This window comes from Trichechus manatus, unplaced genomic scaffold (genome assembly GCF_000243295.1).
Source record: "Trichechus manatus latirostris isolate Lorelei unplaced genomic scaffold, TriManLat1.0 scaffold00163, whole genome shotgun sequence".
Classification (NCBI taxonomy): domain Eukaryota; kingdom Metazoa; phylum Chordata; class Mammalia; order Sirenia; family Trichechidae; genus Trichechus; species Trichechus manatus.
In genome coordinates, this window is record NW_004444099.1 from 2,704,924 (window position 1) to 2,726,315 (window position 21,392).

At 38.5% G+C, this 21,392-nt stretch overlaps 1 protein-coding gene across 1 annotated transcript in view; it reads left to right on the forward strand.

Moving 5' to 3' along the window:
- The window catches only part of DNAJC12 (DnaJ heat shock protein family (Hsp40) member C12), a 42,669-nt gene that overhangs the window by 20,058 nt on the left and 1,219 nt on the right, over positions 1-21,392 (forward strand). Inside the window, exons 3-4 of the mRNA XM_004386409.2 lie at positions 5,783-5,922; positions 17,042-17,246. Coding sequence (XP_004386466.1) covers positions 5,783-5,922; positions 17,042-17,246 — 345 coding nt within the window. The remainder of the gene's footprint in view (positions 1-5,782; positions 5,923-17,041; positions 17,247-21,392) is intronic.

A 21,392-nucleotide genomic window follows, 5' to 3' on the forward strand; every position in this document is an offset into this window, starting at 1 on the left:
GAGAAAGGTGGGGTGCAGAACTCAAATTCTAGTGAGAAGACCAGACTTAATGGTCTGACTGAGACTGGAGGAACCCCAGAAAGCATGGCCCCCAAATTCTCTATCAGCCCAGAACTAAAACAATTTCCGTGGCCAACTCTTCAGACAGGGATTAGACTGGACAGTGGGACATAAAGTGATACTCGTGAGGAGTGTGCCTCTTAGCTCAAGTAGATACAAGAGACTAAAAGGGCAGCTTCTGTATGGAGGTAAGATGGGAAGGCAGAGAGGGTTAGGAGCTGGTTGCATGGACATGGGGAATCGGGTGGAAAGGAAGAGTGTGCGGTCACAGTAAGGTAGGGAGCAGTTAGGGTCACATAACAAAGTATGTATAAATTTTTGTATGGGAGACTAATATGAAATGTAAACTTCATTTAAACTACAACAGTAAAAAATTTAAAAAAAAAGAAAGGAGATTTCAGACTAAATTAAAACCAAAAAAACTAAACCCGTTGTCTTTGAGTTGATTCTGACTCATAGTGACCCCATCGGACAGAGTAGAACTGCCCTATAGGGTTCCCAAGGAGTGGCTGGTGGATTCAAACTGCTGACGTTTTGGTCAACAGCCGAACTCTTAACTACCGTGCCACCAAGGCTCCCAGACTAAATTAAGGACCTGTAAAATGGTATATTTGTTGTTGTTGTGCAAATTTCAAAGACATTTAGGTATTTGAAGAAGGGGAGGTCTTTTTCCCTTGCTAACTGATATCTTTCAATGTCTCCATGTTTTCCTAACTTTAAAAAAATTTATTGCCTTTTTCCCCTAGAATAAAAAGAATTTAACAGTAACAAATAATGTTGAAAGTGGAAGTCTGCTGTAATCTCTCCCTGCCAGAGAACCATTATTCACAGTTTGGGTATTTTCCTCCAGACTTTTTCTAAAACATGTTCTGGCATCATATTATTATTGTTTCTCAAGTAATTGTAAATGGCATAAATTTAAAATGTGGCTATATCAATACAAATTCTATTGTGAAACATGAACTTAAAGGAACCTCTGTATTTTCAAAGCAGACCTATGAGTTAAATCAGAATGTCTGTCAAAGGTCCCAGCAGCATTTGCTTGTGTAGCTTATAAAATGAGATCCCTGTTCCTAGAACTGGTAAATGTTTATCTTGCATGATTCATTTGATTAGCTGATATATTGAAAGACAAATATAAACCCAAACTCATTTTTATTAAATGTGAAGAGGATGGAACAAGAAAACGGCCACATAACAGGAAAGATAAGGTCTCTTTTGCTTTCAGGTTATCAGCTGTTGTTGAGGGACTGATATCAGAATAATTCTAAGCAGGCTTCTTAGTTCTGGAAACTCTGGAAAGTGAAGTCAACCGTAATGTGCAAAGAGAAGGTGACTCCCAGATAAAAATGTAAATTTTTACTGCCACTGCACTAGTAGTAACCGGCAGATGCATCCATGGTGATAATTTAATGAGCTTTTTTATTATTCCCGTTGGAAAAAGTGACGTTTCATTTATACGATGGGGCGTTTACGTTGTCGTCAGCAACAGAAAAAATTGCTTACCACAGGACGTTGCTATGAGAAGACGCTTTTTGCTTGTTTGTTTTCCCACAGTTACACCAACCTTTCAGTTAGTAAGGAGCTTTGGTGGCGCAGTGGCTAAGCTCTCGGCTGCTACCCAAAAGGTACAGTTTGGACCTACCAGCCACCCTGTGGGAGAAAGACGTGGCAGACTGCTTCTGTGAAGATTACAGCCTTAGAAACCCTACGGGGCAGTTCTACTCTGTTCTGTAAGGTCCCTGTGAGTTGGAATCGACTCATTGGCGATGGGTTTCGGTAGCCAAGCTGAAACCATTTGTACCACCCAGGGACCTTAAGTACTATCAGGGTGATTGTAATTGCATTTCTGGAGGATACTATTAAAATGTGCTAATTCATGTAATGTTTTGAGGATAGGTGTCATTTCTTTGGTGCTTGGAGCTTGAGGAATAACATTATATGAACTCTTTATATTTACACTCAACATAGGAAATATTCATTATACAAATACTTTTTGAGCACCTACTGCATTGCTCCAGTGCAAGGGATGCGGTAGAGAAAGAACAAAACAGAAAAAGTTGCTGCCCTCATGGAGTTTACACTCTGGTAGGAGAGCTAGATCATAAACAAATAAATACGTAATATCCAGGGGTAGGTTCTATGCAGAAAAGTATAGAAGGGTAGGGGGATAAAGATATGAAGTTGACGGTGGTGGGGGATGCCATTTATATACTGTGGGCTGGCAGGGGCTCACAGGTAAGGCAGTTTCTGGGTACCTCCGGTAGAAATGTTCTCAGTAGAGAGGACAGCAATTGCTAAGGCCCTGGGGCTGGAGTGTGCTTCGTCTACTCAAGGAACAGCTGGGAAGCCAGTATGAATGGAGCAAAGGGAAGTCAGGAAAGAAGAGATGAGGTCAGAGGAGGAATAGAGGGGCTAGAGGAGGATGGGCAGAGCATGTCAGGCCTAGCACCAATCCTGATGCCCCATTCTTCTTCATATAGTCCTGCTTCTTGGATTATTTACTCAGCATACAGACTGAATAGGTATGGTGAAAAGGTACAACCCTGACGCACGCCTTTCCTAACTTTAAACCACACAGTATCCCCTTGTTCTTTTCGAAGACTGCATCTTGATCTATATACAGTTTCCTCATGAGTACAATTAAGTGTTGGAATTCCCATTCTTCGCAATGTTATCCATAATTTGTTATGATCCACACAGTCGAATGCCTTTGCCTAGTCAATAAAACACAGGTAATCATCGTTCTGGTATTCTCTGCTGTCAGAGAATACCAACACTTCTTAGTGTCTTTTTATTGTAGCCATCCTAGTGGGTGTAAAGTGGTATCTCGTTATGGTTTTGATTAGCATTTCCCTTTTGGCTAATGATGTTGAGTATCTTTTCCTGTGCTTACTGGCCATTTGTATATCTTCTTTGAAGAAATGTGTATTCAGATCCTTTGCCCATTAAATTTTTTTAAATCTTATTATTGAGTTGTAATCATTCTTTATAAATTCTAGAAATAAGTCCCTTATCAGATCTATGATTTGCACATATTTTCAGTCCATTCCATGGGTTGTCTTTTCCACTGTCTGGATGGTGTTCTTTGAAGCACAAATGTTTTTAATTGTGAAGAGGTTAAATCTGTCTATTTTTCAGGAAACTATGGCCCCCATAACCCTGCTAACTCAGGACTGAAACCCCTCTTGAAGCCCACTTTTCAGACAAAGATTCGACAGGCCTATAAAACAAACAATAACACACATGAGGAACATGCTTCTTGGTTCAATCAAATATACAAGAACAAATGGGCAACTCCTTCCCAAAAGCAAGACAAGAAGGCAGCAAGGGACAGAAAAAACTGGATGAATGGACATGGGGAACCCGGTGTGTAAAGAGGGAGAGTGCTGTCACATTGCAGGGATTGCAACCAATGTCACAGAACAATACGTGTATAAATTTTTGAATGAAAAACTAATTTGAGGTGTAAACTTTCACCTAAAGCACAACAAAATTAAAATAAATAAATAAATTTATCTATTTTTTTCTTTTGTTGCTTGTGCTTTTGGTGTCATCTAAGAATCCATTGGAGCCCTGGTGGCGCAGTGGTTAAGAGCTCGGCTGCTAACCAAAAGGTTGGCAATTCGAATCCACCAACTGCTCCTTGGAAATCCTATGAGGCAGTTCTACTCTGTCCTACCAGGTCGCTATGAGTCTAAATTGACTCGACGGCAATGGGTTTTTGGCTTGGTTTAAGAATACATTGTCTAATTCAAGGGCACAAAGATCTACTCTTATCTTTTTTTCCCCCTAAAAATTTTATAGTTTTAGTAGAACAAAATTCTAACTCATAAAAAAGACCAGACTTACTGGTCTGACAGACTGTAGAAACCCTGAGAGTATGGTTCCCGGACACCCTTTTAACTCAGTACTGAAATCACTCTTGAGGTTCACCCTTCAGTCAAAGATTAGACAGGCTTATAAAACAAAATGAGATTAAATGGGCACACCAACCCAGGGGCAAAGATGAGAAGGCAGGAGAGGACAGGAAAGCTGATAATGGGGAACCCAAGGTCAAGAAGGGGGAAGTGTTGACACATCATAGAGTTGGCAACCAATGTCATAAAACTATATGTGTATTAATTGTTTAATGAGAAACTAATTTACTCTGTAAACCTTCATCTAAAGCACAATAAAAAAGAAGTTTTATAGTTTTAGCCCTTACATTTATTTGTATAATCCACTTTGAGTTAATTTTTTATATAGTGTGAGATAGGGGTCTAATTTCATTCTTTTGCATGAAATATCCAGTTATCTCAGCATCATTTCTTAAAGACTATTCTCTTCCCACTGAATTGTCTTGGGAGTGTTGTCAACAATCAACTGGCCATAGATATATGGGTTTATTTTTGGACTCTCAATTCTATTCCATTGATCTATTTGTCTGTTCTTATGCCAGTACCACACTGTCTTGATTACCGTAACTTTGTAGTAAGTTTTGAAATCAGGAAGTGTGAGTCCGCCAACTTTATTCTTCTTTTTCAAGATTATTTTGGTTATTTGGGGTTCTTTCCATTTGCATACGAATTTTAGGATCAGTTTGTCAATTTCTGCAAAAAAGTCTGCTGGGATTTTCATAGAGATTGCATTGAATCTGTAGATTGCTCCAGAAAGTATTGCCATCTTAGCAATATTAAGTCTTTTGACCCATGAACAGGGGGTGTCTTTCTATTTATTGAAGTCTTCTGTAATATTTTTCAGCACTATTTTGTAATTTTCAATGTAGAAGCATTGCACTTCTTTTGTTAAGCTTATTCCAAAGTATTTTATTCTTTTTGATGCTATTGTAAATGGGATCTTTTTTCTTAATTTCATTTTTGGATTGTTCATTGCTAGTGTATAAACATACACTTGATTTTTGTACATTGATCTGTATCCTGCCCTACAGAAAGTTTTAACTTCATTAAGGGGGAGAAAAGACTTCAAAACTGTTTCCATCAGGGCCATAAAAGGTTTCTATTGTACCACATTTGGTCAAAAAGATTACTGACAAAAGCTAACATTTATCGAGCACCTGTCATGTTACTTTCTTATGCTTGAAACCTCCCAATGGCTTCCCATTGCTTTTACAACAGGAAAATAGACCAGAATCCATAGCATGACCTCCAAGACCCTGGATGATTAGATCCATCTCTACTCTGCAGTCCTATCCCTCCTTATTTTTCCCTTTGCCCTGTGTCCTCCAGCTACCTTGTCATCCTCTGCTTCCTCCATGCTCCTTCCTGTCTCAGAATCTTCATTTCCACTCTTTCTCTTGCCTGGTCACTACCAACTCCCCGTGCCATCCTCCCTCCACAATTATCAGTAGAAAAGCCTGGACTGTACTCCTTCCTAGTAGACAAAATTGTGTTTTTTTTAATGTCTATCTCTCCCACTAAATTGAATGTGTATATTGTTCACATCTGTGTCACCAGTATCCTACCCAGCACCTGACAGGTAACTGGAGCTCAATAAAGAAAGTAGATAAACTGTGTTCCAGGCACTTCACATACATTATCTTGCTTATTCTTATGGTACATGTTGCAAATGAGGAAACTAAAGCATAAAAAGGTAAACTGGCCCAAAGTCACATAGCTAGTAAGTGGCAGAGTCATGATTCTGGTAAGATCAGTTTGATTGTTTTAGAGTTTAAAATAACCCCTCCTAGAGAGACGTGTTCATCTCTTGATTTGTCTTCCAGTGGAGACTTTCCAGAAACTGCAGAAGGCAAAAGAGGTTCTGACCAACGAAGAGAGTCGAGCCCGCTATGACCACTGGCGAAGGAGCCAGATGTCGATGCCCTTCCAGCAGTGGGAAGCTTTGAGTGACTCAGTGAAAACGGTGGGTGTCTGTCTGGTGATGATAGGAGTTAGTGAAGCTCAGGCTGCCCAGGGGTTAGACTAATGTAGTAGCTTAGAGAGTTAATAGGCAATGGGAATGAGAAGTCCAAGAATCTGGTAGAGTCTGGATATACCTCAGTGTCCACAAAATCTTATGAAGAGAAATTCACCATCATAAAGGCAATGAATTGATGCCAGAAGAGCCCGTGACCACGTTTTTCAGTCGCTTTGGCTGTTTGTTTCAGTACAGACCCTCTCCATCTTCATTTACTGTTTTATGTGTTTTGATAAATGTGCTTCTCAAGTTGCTCATATACTGTACTGTTGAATTTTGAACCGTTGCTTATTTATCTCCTCCATGTTTTATATAGAAAATGTAATTTTAGAGGTTTCTATATTCTTAGGCATGATTTATTACCCAGATTCTTTCCATAGGAACACTCTTATGATACGAGACTTGGAATACTGAAGTCATCTTATAGACAAGTTTTCAGGGACACTTGTTAGAATTATTCTATAAAGTTATTCACATCTCTTAAATTACAACCCTTCAGGTTTATAGATTTTTTTATTTATATTTTCTTCTTAATAGTTTTTATTTTAAGAAGACTTGAGCAAATTATGTTTCCACTGATAAAAGGTCTGTAAGAGGGAGGGAAGGAGGGCCTTTGAAGTAATAGAGAAGAACAATGCAAAACTTTCAAAGTATATGATTAAAGCCACTGTACCTAAAATAAAAATTTTCCTTCATCTCGTTTTGGAATTAAGAATATATTCATATGTATTTGTTTAAAGTGAGTTAATTATTTGTGTGAGACTAACCATATGATTATTGTATATATGCACACACATATAAAAAAAAAAGCTAGAGGAAATCTTTCTAAAAATAATGACAACTTTACATACTCAGAAATGGATTCTTTTTCCTTTTGAATTGTGTGTACCCAAAATTCTTTGTTAACATTGACTCAATAAGCATTGTTCTGTTCCAGCACCTACGCATGACCATATTTCCATTCTCTGAAGTATGACACACTGTGACTGCAACTAAATTAGTGACCCTTGCTATTCTAACGCCTTTTTGATTTATATTTTGTTTTTCTTGATGATCTGCTCAACTGTCACTTAGCTTTTAACAGCTGATATCAAGTTAGCTGTAGATTTTCCAAGCACTCTTCCCCAAATCCCTGTTCTAATTTCTATTGCCAACATCTTTCCATTAAATACTAATTTCCTGTCTCCAGACACATCCGTCTTTGTTCTTGTGTTCCTTGCAGTGTCTTCCTTTGCCTTTGTCATGTTGTGCTGATTTCCCCCATGTAGCGTGTTGCCTTTTCCTTAGCCAATATTACCAAGTGTCTTCTATTTATTCAGTAATTTACCTTCCATCTCCCTCCCTTTCCTGGTAACCATCAAAGAACTTTCTGTGTGTACAACATATTAATTGTTACTTTCTGTGTGCATTTATTTAATCTGTTCATTCTTTTGCATTCACTACTTGAGAGAAATTAATAACAGTTATACCAACTAGTGTTCATCACCTAATAGATCATTGTTTCTTTCTCTATAGATAAAGAACATCATGAGAGTATTTAGGTTAGGTATTTTACATGTGCCATTCTGACAATAAAATAATTATAACTTTAGGATCTGAATTTCAGGTGACTTTTATCTGAAACACACCTGCATGTTCATTTGCCCCACACATTTATAGATAGTTAAATCTGATAAAATCTCTACCCTTCACATTATCAATCCTGTATTTCTGCTTTGTATTTAAGGAGTATAATCCCTCTAAGGAGCCCTGGAGGTGCAATAGTTAAACACTCGGCTGCTAACGGAAAGGTTGGTAGTTTGAACCCACCTAGTGGCTCCATGGGAAGAAGACCTGGCAATCTGCTCCCATAAAGATTACAGCCTAGAAAACCCTGTGGGGCAGTTCTGCTCTGTCACGTGGGGGTGCTGAGTCAAAATCGACTTGATGTCACATAATAACAACAACATAATCCATCTGGAGTCTCTGGGTGGTCAAATGGTTAACGTGCTCAGCTGCTAACTGGAAGATTAGTGGTTCGAGTCCACCCAGAGGCGCCTTAGAAGAAAGGTCTGGTGATCTACTTCTTAAAAAATCAGCCATTGAAAACCCTGTGGAGCACAGGTCTACTCTGACACACATGGGGTCGCCATAAGTAGGAGTCAACGTGACTACCTCTGGGAGGAAAAGCATTGGTTGGAAGCATTGTTAGTTCCAGTGCATTGAAGGCAGGACAATTCACAATGCACTTTTGCAGCGTTACATGCAGGATCAATTTGTAGGTGATCTCCTTTGGGAGAATTCCTCAAATGAGCCATGGCTTTGGAGGTGACATATTTCTATCATCCATGAGTGATGAAACTATAACCGGTATTTTTTTCCACACCAAGTCTCTATCACTTTACTGCTATTTCTTTTTACAAGTTCCTCCTGATAGTTTAATTTGTAAAAATATTTGAAAAATTTCTCCAGTTCCATGAATAGGTTAGAAATTTAAATTTGGACATGTGATGTTGGTTTAAACAAAGGGATATAAGGTAAGGGTTTCTGTATCCACCGCCTTTGTGATCCTGGGATAAGTTACTTGAAAACAGAGAACTTTCAAGCACAAAGAATCTTAAAGAAATTCATCATGGTCGTGCTAAACGGTTTTACCCCCAAGGGATCCAGGACCTGAATGACTCTCCCTCTACCTCCAAAATATGTGGCAGAAAGGCTTTAGGATGGCTGGGGGGAAATGGTTGCAGCAAAGCACAGCCAACATAAAATGTTGAAAAAAATTCTCATAAACTGTTAAAACTGTCCCATGCCACATCAATTGCTATACATTTTAAAAAGAGTTAATAGACACACCATTATTGGTGAATTGATCATTTGATAAATTGATTGCTTCTGGGAGGGCTTGTTGGGGCTGCCAGTTACCCCTCCATGGACCTGCCTGTCTCTTGATTGTTTCTGGGTTCCTGGACTGGGCAAGACGTCCCTGGGTTGTGTCCAGTTTGCTGTCGATTGCCAAGGAAGCTCCCCACTATGCCTGTGTGGCCACAGTTTCCCTGGCCAGATGGAAAACAGTGTGTAATTCAACACCTTCTGGGCCTGTTCAAAAGGCAATCTGTCCCAATCGGATGTTATCCAAAAGCAGATCAGAAATCACCAGGCAAGTAAAAAATTCACTCACAGTGATCCAGGATAAAAATAACCAGTCAATTTTGTGTAGTTGTTCAGCTGATCCATGGCTTATCTGAGTTGACTGATTTTTTTTTCAATCGTCCCGGTGTTTACTGGCATGTAGACACAATTTTCTATATCCCAGGGCTGACCAAGGTCCAGAATTTAAGAAAATGACTTTCAAGGGGAAAAAAAACTCTCAAGGAAGGATGGTAAACAAGTTCACTGAGTGGGCAGAATAAAGACACACCGATTTCATCGACTGGGATCAGTGGTCTTTGCACTGGGCTAGGTGTCTGGTTAGTGTTAGTTCACTGTATCCTGATTTTCTGTCTTGGGAAGTTCATTGTTTTGCTGCAACGACTCTCCCCTTCCTCGTTTCCCTTTTAGTTTCTGTTAACTGCTATCATTTGATATTTTTATTACGTTCATTCAATAGAAATGAGTCACTCTACCATGGACTAGTTTGCTTGATGTTAAGTGTCGTACTGTGCAACCAATACTCAAGTGGAGCTAGGAAATATGTTCTGTGAACACAAAAGTGAGTGATTTGCAGGTTGTGTAAACCAGGCTGCTTAGCACCGCTCATACATTAATCATTTGATTGAACCACAGAGCATGAGAGGCACCTGTATACAAGGATAGATTTAAAATAAAAAAAAACCCGTTTCTGTGGAGTCGATTCCAGCTCATAGTTGACCCCATAGGACAGAGTAGAACTGCCCTGCAGGGTTTCCAGGGAGTGGCTGGTGGATTTGAACTGCCGACCTTTTGGTGAGCAGCCAAGCTCTTAACCACTGCCCACTAGGGCTTCCAAGGATAGATACAGTTTAGGTTTATTGCCTGCTGGTAGGGCAAACGGTTAAACGCTTGACTACCTTAGCCGAAAGATTGGCGGTTCAGTCCCATCCACAGGGACCTTGGGTGACAGGCCTGGCAACCTGCTTCTGGAAGGTCACAGCCTTGAAACCCTATGGAGCAGTTCTTCTCGGCGCACATGGAGTCGTCATGAGTTGGAATTGACTCACCTGGCAACTAACAGCAACAACAACAATTTCTTTAATAGGGATGAACAGATAGGAGGACTAACAATAATATACTTTATTCTGGTTTATTTATAAAAGGGATGGATGAGTAAGACCATTATCTCAGAATACCTTTTCACTAAGGCTTTCAAAGCTTTTACTGAAGGTGACTCATCAATCCGCACCACCTGTCTAAGGTAGACGTAAATCCATTGCTGTCAAGACACTTCCGACTCATAGCGACCCTGTAGAACACAGTACAACTGCCCCATAGGGTTTCCAAGGCTGTAAATCTTTACAGAAGCAGACTGTCTGGGTTCTGGATTCTTGAATTTCTTATTCTCTGTTTTCCACCAACCTTTCCTAACATCTTTTCCCCTCCTTAGAGGAAGACACTTCGACCTTCTTCTACGGACATGCAAAAAACCCAGATCAAACCAGCCAGTCAAATACCTCTGCTCTCATGTTACTGGCACCCCAGAAGCTTGCCCCTTATATATTTTGCAACCATAACCACATCTAATTTTTCCTAATTGTACATACGTATAATCTTGTCACAGAAAGTTTAGAAAATGAAAAAAAGAATATAAAAAACTTTCTAATTATGCCATGCATAAATAACCAGAGTTAACATTTTGATGCATTTTCTTCCAATTTTTTTCTCCTCATTTGTTTGTGTGAGTGCTGATTATATTGAATGGAGCAGTGATTGTGTTTTGGGGTGGTTTTTGGATCTTGGATGTAAGTGGGTTGATTCACCTGTTGATTGGTTATATTTGAGGAAAAGGATTCAGGATGATGCTTTTTTGTCGTTGGGGAGAGATAGGATGAAAATGGGAGTAAGTGAGTTTCCTGATTGGATTAGGGCAGAGGGCTTGATTATATCTGTGGTTTTAGGATTACTACAAGGCTATGTTGCCCTCTGGACTGTCTGTATCTCTTTATCTGTATCTATTTTATGGATATGTATATGTGGAGTCCCTGGGTGGCCCAAACAGTTAAGCGCTCGACTATTAGCTGAAAGGTTGGCAGTTTGAACTCACCCAGAGGCACACTGGAAGACAGGCCTGGCAATCTGCTTCTGAAAGGTCATAGCCTTGAAAACCCTACTGTGCACACATGGGGTCGCTATGAGTCAGAATCAACTCAACGGCAAGGAACAACAAAAATTTTCTTAAAAAATTGTCACGAACAGTTTATTTAAAGGATTCTGAGACAGTTTTTCACCCTCTGCACTTTTCCTTTCTCCTTGGCAAGTTATTTCTCCTGGCTCCTGCTTGAGAGGCCAGCACTAGTACTGCCAAGACAGGCGCTGAGGAGCCTTGGTGTCTCTTTTAAGCTGTTTAATATGTTGATGGACACCCCTCCTCCCACCTGTTGTCACTGTCACGTACAGATGATGTTCAGCCTCCTCCTCCTTATGCTGCTTTGTTTAAACTGGTAAATAAAGTGGCGACCTCAGGCAAAATCTGGCAGCCCCAGAACTGTAAGATAATTGAGACTTCCAGGAAAGAAGGGAGCTGTAGATGAGAAGCAACATGCCCTTTCTGCCGTGGAGCACATGTGAACAGAGACAGAGCCTCTTCCCTTGTCCCTGGCACTGTTTTCAGAAGTCACGATGTTTGAGCTTATTCAGTAAGCTTTGAACTTCAGAAAATCAATGTTTTGTTCTGGCTTTTCTTTGCTTTTATCTCTATTTTTTCTCCTGTAGCACAAGAAAACAATATTCTGGATATCAGAAGAATAGTTTATTCTAGGTTTTAAACTTGCCCAAAAGAGTAACTTGTCGTTTTTCTCGGGATTTTGAGTAACAGAGGTGCTGTGTCACTTGTTCAGTAGTGCCTCAGGAATGTCGTTGCTGTATGCCATTGAGTAGATTCTGACTCAACAACCCTATAGGACAGAGTAGAACTGCCCCACAGGGTTTCCTAGGCTGTCGTCTTTATTGGAGCAGATCTCTAGGTCTTTTCTCCCTCGTAACTGCTGGTGGGTTAGAACCTCTTACCTTTTGGTTTGCAGCTGAGCACTTAACCATTGCACCACAGAGCTCCTTGCCTCGGGAGTAGCTTCCCACAATATCCAGATGAGGTTTCAAGAAATGGTTATATTTATTATTTTGGTTGATGCCAGGGCTAATTATTCTACCTGAAATATTCTTGACACACCAAACTCTCAATCTTTCTTTCCCACTCTGTATTCATCCATCCATCCATCCATCCATCCATTCATCCAATTTTAAATTTTTTAATAGGTAATAAATATACGAGACACAAAATTTAAAAAGTATGAAAGAGTATATATGCTGAAAAGGAAGTCTGTCTTCTCCCTTTCTTCCTAAGTTCTGACGTAACAAACTTCTGTTTTGAAGGTGCATATTTGGTCTCTCACTCCCCACTTTCCACAAACAGCCAGAGCTATGATGGCAAAATTATGTAATTGAGTCACTGGATGAAGGACCCCACCAAGCATATTGGAGACAATTATAGGATACCAGGTTTTTAGGGAGTGTTTTCAAGAGTTTGGGCTCCTGTTTTTGTCTAGAAGTATAAAAGTTTACCAGAAGTCAAAGGCAAATGCCCAACATTGTTAATATATGGACTTTAATAAATTAAAAAGACAATATAACTATTGTTTAAAAAAAGTTCCCCTCCTTTCTCAATAGGATATGTAATGAAAAGTGAGTCTATCCTGATTCTAGACCCTAGAAGTATCCCCCTCTCCCAGAAACAGTCTCCATTATATTTTCTTGTGTTTCCTTCCGGAAAATTTCCATACAGTGTACACGCACATGTTATCCTTCTTAAAGAAACTAAATGGAAAGATATTTATAAAGTTCTTATTATCTGAGGATAGGTATATTTAAAAAGTTCACCTAAAGTGAATCATCTTAAAATTAGGACAAATATTTCATAGTAAATGGCAAAAAAAAATATTTGAGTGCTAGTTTTCCTTGAAAAAGGAAACCAATTTTTATGACAATAAGTTTACTTTATATTATGTTTCACATAATGTAGGTTATAACTGCAACCATACACCAATTTATAGCATGAACAAAGAATATATCCAACATTGACCACCGTGTTTTTCGGCGTAGTTTTTTGACAAAATTAATAGCACATTATCCCATCCTTCCTTCATGTTTGCTTCCACAGCAAGATGATCAAAGAATAATTTTTGCAAAAAAAAAAACCAAAAAACTGGATACTTCCTGAATATTCCCAAAAGCCTCTCTTAATTCTTTAATATTCAAATATTTTTTTGTTTGCAGAGCTGACATGATGTGCTGTATTTATTTATTCCTTACTTTATATTTTGAAATAATTTCAAACGCCTCCCAAAAGAATTGCAAGAACAGTACAAAAAATACCTAAATACCCTTCATCCAGAGTCACACTTGTTACACTCACCACATACGCTTTATCACTCCCCTCACCATGTGTGCACGTTAAACTTTCTCTTAGACCATTTGAGAGTTTCTTTGCCACTTTACCCCTTTATTTCCTAAGAACAAAGACATTCTCTTACATAAACACACTATAATTTTCAAATCTAGGAAATCTAACTTTGATTCCATACTGTTATCTAATAAACAATTCATATTCAATTTTTGCCAACTGTCCCTATAATGTCCTTTGTGGCATTCCCCCTCCCTCATTCTGGATCCAGTTCAGGATCATGAATTATATTTAACTGTCATGACTTCTTAGATTCCTTTAATCTGGAAAAGTTCTTCAGCCTTCCTATGTCTTTTATGACATTGCCTTTTTTTTTTTTTTTTAAACTGCCCCATAGGATTTCGAAGGCTGTAATCTTTTTTTTTTTTTTTTAAATATTCTATTGTGTTTTCAGCAAAAGTTTACACAGCAGATTAGGTTCCCATTTAACAATTACTACACAGATTGTTCAGTGACATTGTTTACATTTTTCACAATGTGTTAACATTATCATTCCTTCCATTCTGGATGTTGCATTTCCGGTAATCTGGTTTCCCTGTACCCTTACCCTTTCATCTTTGCTTTAGAGTAACTGGTGATCACTTGGTCTCATATAGATGATTTTTTAGAGGTGTGCAGTACTCACTGGTAATATTCTTTATTTTATGAGCCAATCTGTTATTTAGCTAAAAGCTGACCTCAGTGGGTAGTTTTGGTTCAAGGTTTATGGAGTATCTCAGGGTGATAGTCTCGTGGAGTCCTCTCGTCTCAGCCAGTTAAGACATTGCCATCTTTAAGGAGTTCAGTTGTTTTGTAGAATGTCCCTCAAGTTAGACTGTTTGGTGTTTCCTTAGGATTAGATTCGGATTATCTTCTTTGGGCCGGAATACTTCTGAAGTGATGATGTGTCCTCCTCAGTGCATCACATCAGGAGGTACATGATGCCAGTTTGTCTCATTATTGGTGGTGTTAACTTTGATCAGGCAGATGAGGTGGTGTGTCCACCAGGTTTCTCCACTGTAAAGTTTCCATTTTTGCTCTTGATAATTTATCTATGGGGAGAAACTTTGAAACTATGCAATTATCCTGTTTGTCCTCACATTTTCACCAAGTTTCTGCATCCTTTGATGATGCTTGCCTGAATCTATTATTATTATGCTTCCAAAGTGGCGATTTCTCTAACTCTGTCATTCTTTCTACATTTATTAGTTGGCATTCTACTGCAAGGAAGAGCTTTCCCTTCTCCTTTATTAATGTTTTTACTTACTTGTTATCAGTATGGACTCATGGATTCGTATTCGTGCGATGTAATCCATTACTGTCATCCTGATGTTTGAAATTTTCCTGATTCGGCTAGGGAGAATCCCTTTAAGCTGGCTCCTTTATCTTTTTGGACATGTCCCCATCATTTTTTTAAACAGTTCCTCACTGTGGTATAACAAGATGTTCCATGTTCATCTTGTACTTTCTGTACTCCAGTACTGACTGGAATTAGCCATTTTTCAAAGAGTCCTGATTCCTTTTAGTGGGGAATGGTATTAGAAACCAAGATCTGAGTTCTCCATGTGCTCATTGCTACTCAGGTGCTGTTGTTTCTAGGCCTTTTCAGCAAGCAGAGCTGAGGGAAAAAATTACATTTTCATATGTATATATTTTTAAAATCATGAATTCACACTAATACCTCTAATTCCAGTCCAGTGCCACTAGATTCTTCCTTGTCTTTTCCTGTTCCGTATTTGTATTTATCTTCTCCTACACTGAGAACCTTAGCTCTCAGTAACATAAATATGTACTCATTTGTTTAATCCTACAATACACACAAAATAGTTTCAGAATGGGTACATCCATACCACTGTGAAAAACACACCTACAGATGAGTTCAAGGTTTTTTTTTTTTTTTTTTTTAATATTCAAGGTTTTTTTATAGTTCTTTTTGTGTTTAGATTGAAGGTATATCATCAAAGTAGTAAGTTCAAAAGTTATTTAAATGGGTTCTTTTTTTTTTCCTTCAGAAATGTTGTGTTATTCATTTGAAATATGGTTAGATTCATTTGTTTCTGTTCACATTCATTTAAAGGTTTTCTTCCATTCTTTATTTTAAAATATACAAAATATTAATATGGTTCTAAAAGTCAAAACTAGATAAAAATCTATACTCAGAGAAGTGTCAGTTCCTCCCCTCTCCCTTCTATCTCAGTCCCATGCTTTTTTCTGAAGAGCCGGTTTTATCATGATTCTTGTTGTTGCTTCTTTTTCACTTGGCTCTTAATTGTTTGTCAGTATAACTCTGCCAGCTTTACTGGGTCAAAGACTATGAACAATTAAAATTTTGATTGATATTGTCACATTTCCCTCAATAAGATTGTCTGATGTTTGGGAGAACTCGTGTGTCCATCCTCTCACTAACATTCTGCATTACCAGGAACTATTCAACAAATAAAACACTGATTGAATTCCTGCTTTGTGTTATGAGTTTACTTAAAGAAAATATGTATAATCTAGAATTCTAGTATTTTTGTCAACTTTGCATTGACATTGCTGGGAGGGAAGGGTTATAGTCACAGTAGTAGTTGGTTTAATCTCCGGCATGGCCAAAGGCCCAAGGTCTTGATTTTCTAAAGTTTTTTTTTTTTAATTGTGGTAAAATACACATAACATAAAATTTGCTATTTTAATTATTTTAAAGTGTACAATTCAATGGCATTAAGTACATTCACACCATTGTACATCCATCACCACTATATAGTTTCAGAGCTTTTCCATTACCTCGAAAGGAATCCCCTTTCTCAGTAACCAGTCACCCCCTATTCCCTTTTCCCAGCCCTTGCCAACTACTAATCTCCTTTATGTCTCTATGAATTTGCCTATTCTGGACATTTCATATGAATAGAATCATGCAAAATGTAACCTTTTGTGCCTAGCTTCTTTCCCTTAGCATAATATTTTCAAGGTTTGTCTATGTCAGAGGATGTGTCAGTACTTCATTCCTTTTTATGGCTGAATAATATTCCATTGTATGTATATACCACATTTTGTTTATCCATTCATTAGCTGATGGACATTTGGGTTATTTCCACCATTTGGCTATTGTGAATAGTGCTGCTATGAACATTTGTGTACAAGTTTTTGTTTGAACCCAGTTCTTTTGGGTATATAGCTAGGATTGGAATTGTTGGGTCTTTGATATTGCTATGTTTAATTTTTGAGAAACCAACAACCTCATTCTTTAAACCTCTCTGATGCTGGTCCCTTTGCTCCATACCCATGATGTGGATTTCCCTTTATACCATTAGTCTTCTAAATCAGTGAGGATTAATTATTAATATCTGGGTAACAGTCAACTCTAATATTCTGGTAATTAGCACTATAATAGTGGGTCAGGAGTTACCACATACTGAACTTTAAATATAGGAAACTGTATTGATTTGGTATCTATGTGTTTCCTTTTAATGAATTTAGTCAATGCATTGGGCTGTCAGAGGTAAAAAAGACCTGATGCTGGAAGAATCTGACCAGACTCATACCAACAAGATTGAAAATGAGGACTGGAACAAGCAAAGAGAAATAAACAAAGAGGAGATGGGTTCAACCACAGAGAAAATAGAGCAAAAAGACTCAGAGTCCCTGGAGAAGTCATTCTCCCCACAAAATCCAGATTCCCCAGGTAAGTCCTGACATTTAGTTTTGCAGACAGATAAAGTCTTAAATTAAAGGGTTTGGTTTGTATTGCATTTATTCTTAACCTTTTGCAGTCTGCACAGTAGTAAATTTAAGGATTGGTTTAGCATGTTAAAAGATATTTCCTTAGCATTGACATGGAAACTAGAAGATACATTCCTTAATACCTTCCTTGCCAGGGCAACCTTCAGACATTTCTGGGAGGGTCTTCCACTCTACATAAAATGCTTAGCACAGTGGTTGGCCTGTAGCAGGCCCTGGGTAACCATTAACTACCATTATCATTTCTTTGTTTGTTTATCTAGCCATCTATCTACCATCCAGCTGTGTTTGAGTGTGTTATATACATGCACAGATAACTATCCTTCAAATTCTTATTTGAAGTGACTATCTCATTATCTTCTATTTAAAAACAAGTGTTCACGGATGTTGTGGAATCTTCTGCTTAAATTTCACAATCCTAAAAATCAACACAGTCACTTAAAATCTTTGAGGAAAACTTTAACACGCTCACCCCTTGCTGAGAATAAAGATTCTTGAAGTTTGATTCAGGGGTCTCTGCTGGGTTACTCAAGAGATCCTTCTGTAGAGTTGGCCCTTTGATTGCATCAGCCGTGTAGGTGGAAATGGTTATAACAAACTGATCAAAGAAGCCCGAATTTGAAACAAAGTGTTTTAAACAAACACATACATACATACACCCACTCAAACCCCACCCCTCCAGGCAAACGTGCAAACATTTCTCCTTTCAGCCCTGGAGTGTTCAGGTCTGTGCTCCCTGAGTCCCCGTGGTCTCCCTGTGGTTTTCTGTTTCGGTCAGAATCAAGGATGGTCTGAGTTCACTGGAACTGGGGAGGTTTGAATACTTCAAGACGAACCAGGCAGGATGCTGGGGCCCTATTTGAGTCCTTCTTGCAGGACTCTAGGAAATTTTCTTTCTTTCTTTTTAAATAGTTGTTTGGATATTAAAAAAACAACAAAACAAAACCCAGAAGTAATATGATCTTGTTGTTAAAAAAAATAAAACATTCACATATAGACAATGGAGCCCTGGTGGCACAGTGGTTAAGAGCTCTGCTGCTAACCCAAAGGGTCTGCAGTTCGAATCCACCAGCTGCTTCTTGGAAATCCTATAGGGCAGTTCCTCTCTGTCCTATAGGGTCAGTATGAGTCAGACAATCAACTCAAAGCCAATGAGTTTGTTGGTTTTTTTTTAAATATAAAACAGTAACTTAGTGTCTACCCCGTCCCCCTATTCTTCTCTGCTTCTAGTCTCTGAAGTAGCCTATGCGGATGCTCAGATGTGTCTCCTTCCACATGGTTCTCCGTGCTAATACAAAGCTATGTCCAAGTAAATGTATAGTTTCTGAGATCTTTAAAAATAAAGAACAGGGTTACAGAGTGGTTAAGAGTGCAGACATTGGAGCTGGACTGGATCTAGATGCCAGCTTTTCCACTTAGGAGTTATGTGACCTTGGGCAAGCTAGGTACCCAACCTGAGGTTTTGTTTTTTTTTTTAATTGTGGTAAATATATATATAGCAAGACATTTGCCATTTCATCATTTTTTACATGTGCCATTCAGTGTCTTTAGTCATGTTCTTCATGTTGTACAGCCATCACCAGATTTTTCCATCATCCTAAGAGAAACTCAGTGCCCCCTAGACATTGATTCCTCCTTTCCCTCTCCCTCTTGTCTGAGTTTTTAATGGTAAAAATATTAGTGTCTGCCTCCTCAAGTTTTTTGTGATGAGTAAATAACTTAATATACATGAAGTCTTTAGACCACTGTTGGGCATATGGGAAGTGCTTTTTTTACTGTTAGCTTTTATTATGGGGTTTCTCCTAGATCCTTACATTTAGAGCTAACTCATTCTTTTTAACAGTTGATCATATTCTACAGTGTAGATATGTCGTAGTTGAGTCAGAATAAATTGTGATGCCAGTTTCGATGCCCTCCACTCGTGAAGTGTCTTCTCTTACTGTGGTTGAAGAACGAAGTGGAGGCGGTGAGGGCACGGAGGAGCACCTCTCTGACAAGCTGTTGTTGGAGAGTAAGAATTATGAAATTCTGCCAAAGGATGCATTTACCAGTATTTTCTTAATGCTGTTTAAGAGATCGCTGGCTGTTCTGAGTAGTGCCTTCAGTTTGGAGTTTGATATATCAAAGTGCTGTTGCATGATTATTTATGATTTCATTTTACTGTGGTGCAGATTTTACAAGGTCAGCATTTAAGGATTAACATTCATGTCAGTTTTATAAGCCCTGAGTATCTTCTTATAATATTACTTTTCAGCACATTTGTTAATTCCCTCAAGCAATGCTTGGTATTTACTTTGGAGTTTTCCTTTTGATGGCTCTTCTGTGACGAGCAGCCACCAAGTAGTCCCCAATCACATTCCAGCACTTCATTGCAACCAGTAAAACATGAAGCATGGCATCTGAAAACTGGTGTGCAGGGCAAGCTCACTTTTACTTTCTTTCCATTTAAAAACATAATAAATGCAATTCCAGAATTAATTAGTTTTATGTAGCATTGTAGCATCCTGGAGCAAAAAAAGAAAAAAATCAAATGTAATAGATGCTGTTGATGTTCGGCCATATCCCCTGGGCACCTACCTTTCCAGGCATTGCCAGCCCTGTGGTTCCTGCTCCAAGCATCATGACATTCTCTGACAATGGAGCCTGCTGGGCAGCAAAAGAGCAGGTGGTAAGAGCCAGGGAGTGAACTTTGGGAGCAAACTCCCTTTGGGAGCAGCCATCAACCCATAAGGAATGGGAGTGGGAGGCTAAATTCCTCAGTTCCTTCACCCTTCAGGTGGGGTAATTCTGAGGGGTTTTTATAATATCTCCCTGGATTCCCCAGTGAGATCAAGACCCGGTTGCCCATGGTGAAACCTGCTGGATAACATGCCCCTTATTGACTTCCCTTCCCTAACCCTGTCAGTGTCCCCTGGGATCACCTCCAAAGTTTTCCACTTGTATTCAAATCCTTGTCTGAGTGTCTGTTTCTAGAGGAACCCGAACTAGACAACATTTTAAAAACTACAAAAATAACACATATTTACTGATGAAATCTGAGAAAATATGATCAAGCAAAAGGAAAAAAATACAACTCATAATCTTACCACCTAGAGAAATAACTATTATTGATATTTTGGTTTATTTGGCATATTTGGTGTATTTTCACATATTTTAAGACCCATTGCCATCGAGTCGATTCCGACTCATAGCGACCCTATAGGACAGAGTAGAATTGCCCCATAGGGTTTCCCAGGCAGTAAATCTTTACGGAAGCAGACTGCCACATCTTTCTGCTGTGGAGTGGCTGGTGGGTTTGAACTGCTGAACTTTTGGGCAAGTGCTTAATGACTGTGCCACCAGGACTCCTTCATATGTATTAGTATACCTAAAATGGGATCATACTACACATATTTTGTGTGCATGTTTCAATTACAGGTGGAATGTCAGAAACAGTTTCCTTTTTGCTTTTTCCCCAAATGGAAATTCTTCCGATTTGTTTTCTCTGACGATTCTAAAAAAAGTACAAATAGATCCTGTTTTCCTGAGATAACCACCGTTAACTATTCTGTGTATATTTTTCCTAACTAGATTTTTAGATATTTTTAAATACCAATGGAGGCATATTTTATGTATTGTCTTGTAACCTACTTTTTATTAGCAATACTATAGACATAAAACAATGACACAAGGAATACTTATTCATTGCAAGAAAGTAAGATGTATGTCATTTTAGACTTAAATTTTTTTAAACATAACTGCCCGTGTAAATAAATAAATTTAGGAATGACATCATACTTATGAACTGTTTTGTAACTGCTGTCCTCTTAGAAATATGTTATGAGCATTTTTCTGCAATAGTAAATATTTAAAAATGTTAAATTTTGACAACCAACTTTCTATTGTTTAGAATTTAGGTTGTTTGACTTTTTTTTTTAATTGTACTTTAGATGAAGGTCTACAGAGCAAACAAGTTTCTCATTAAACAATACACATACTTTGTGCCATTGGTTGCCAACCCCATGACATGTCAACACTTTCCCCTTCTCAACCTTGGGTTCCCCATTACCAGCTTTACTGTCCCCTCCTACCTTCTCATCCTTGCTCCTGG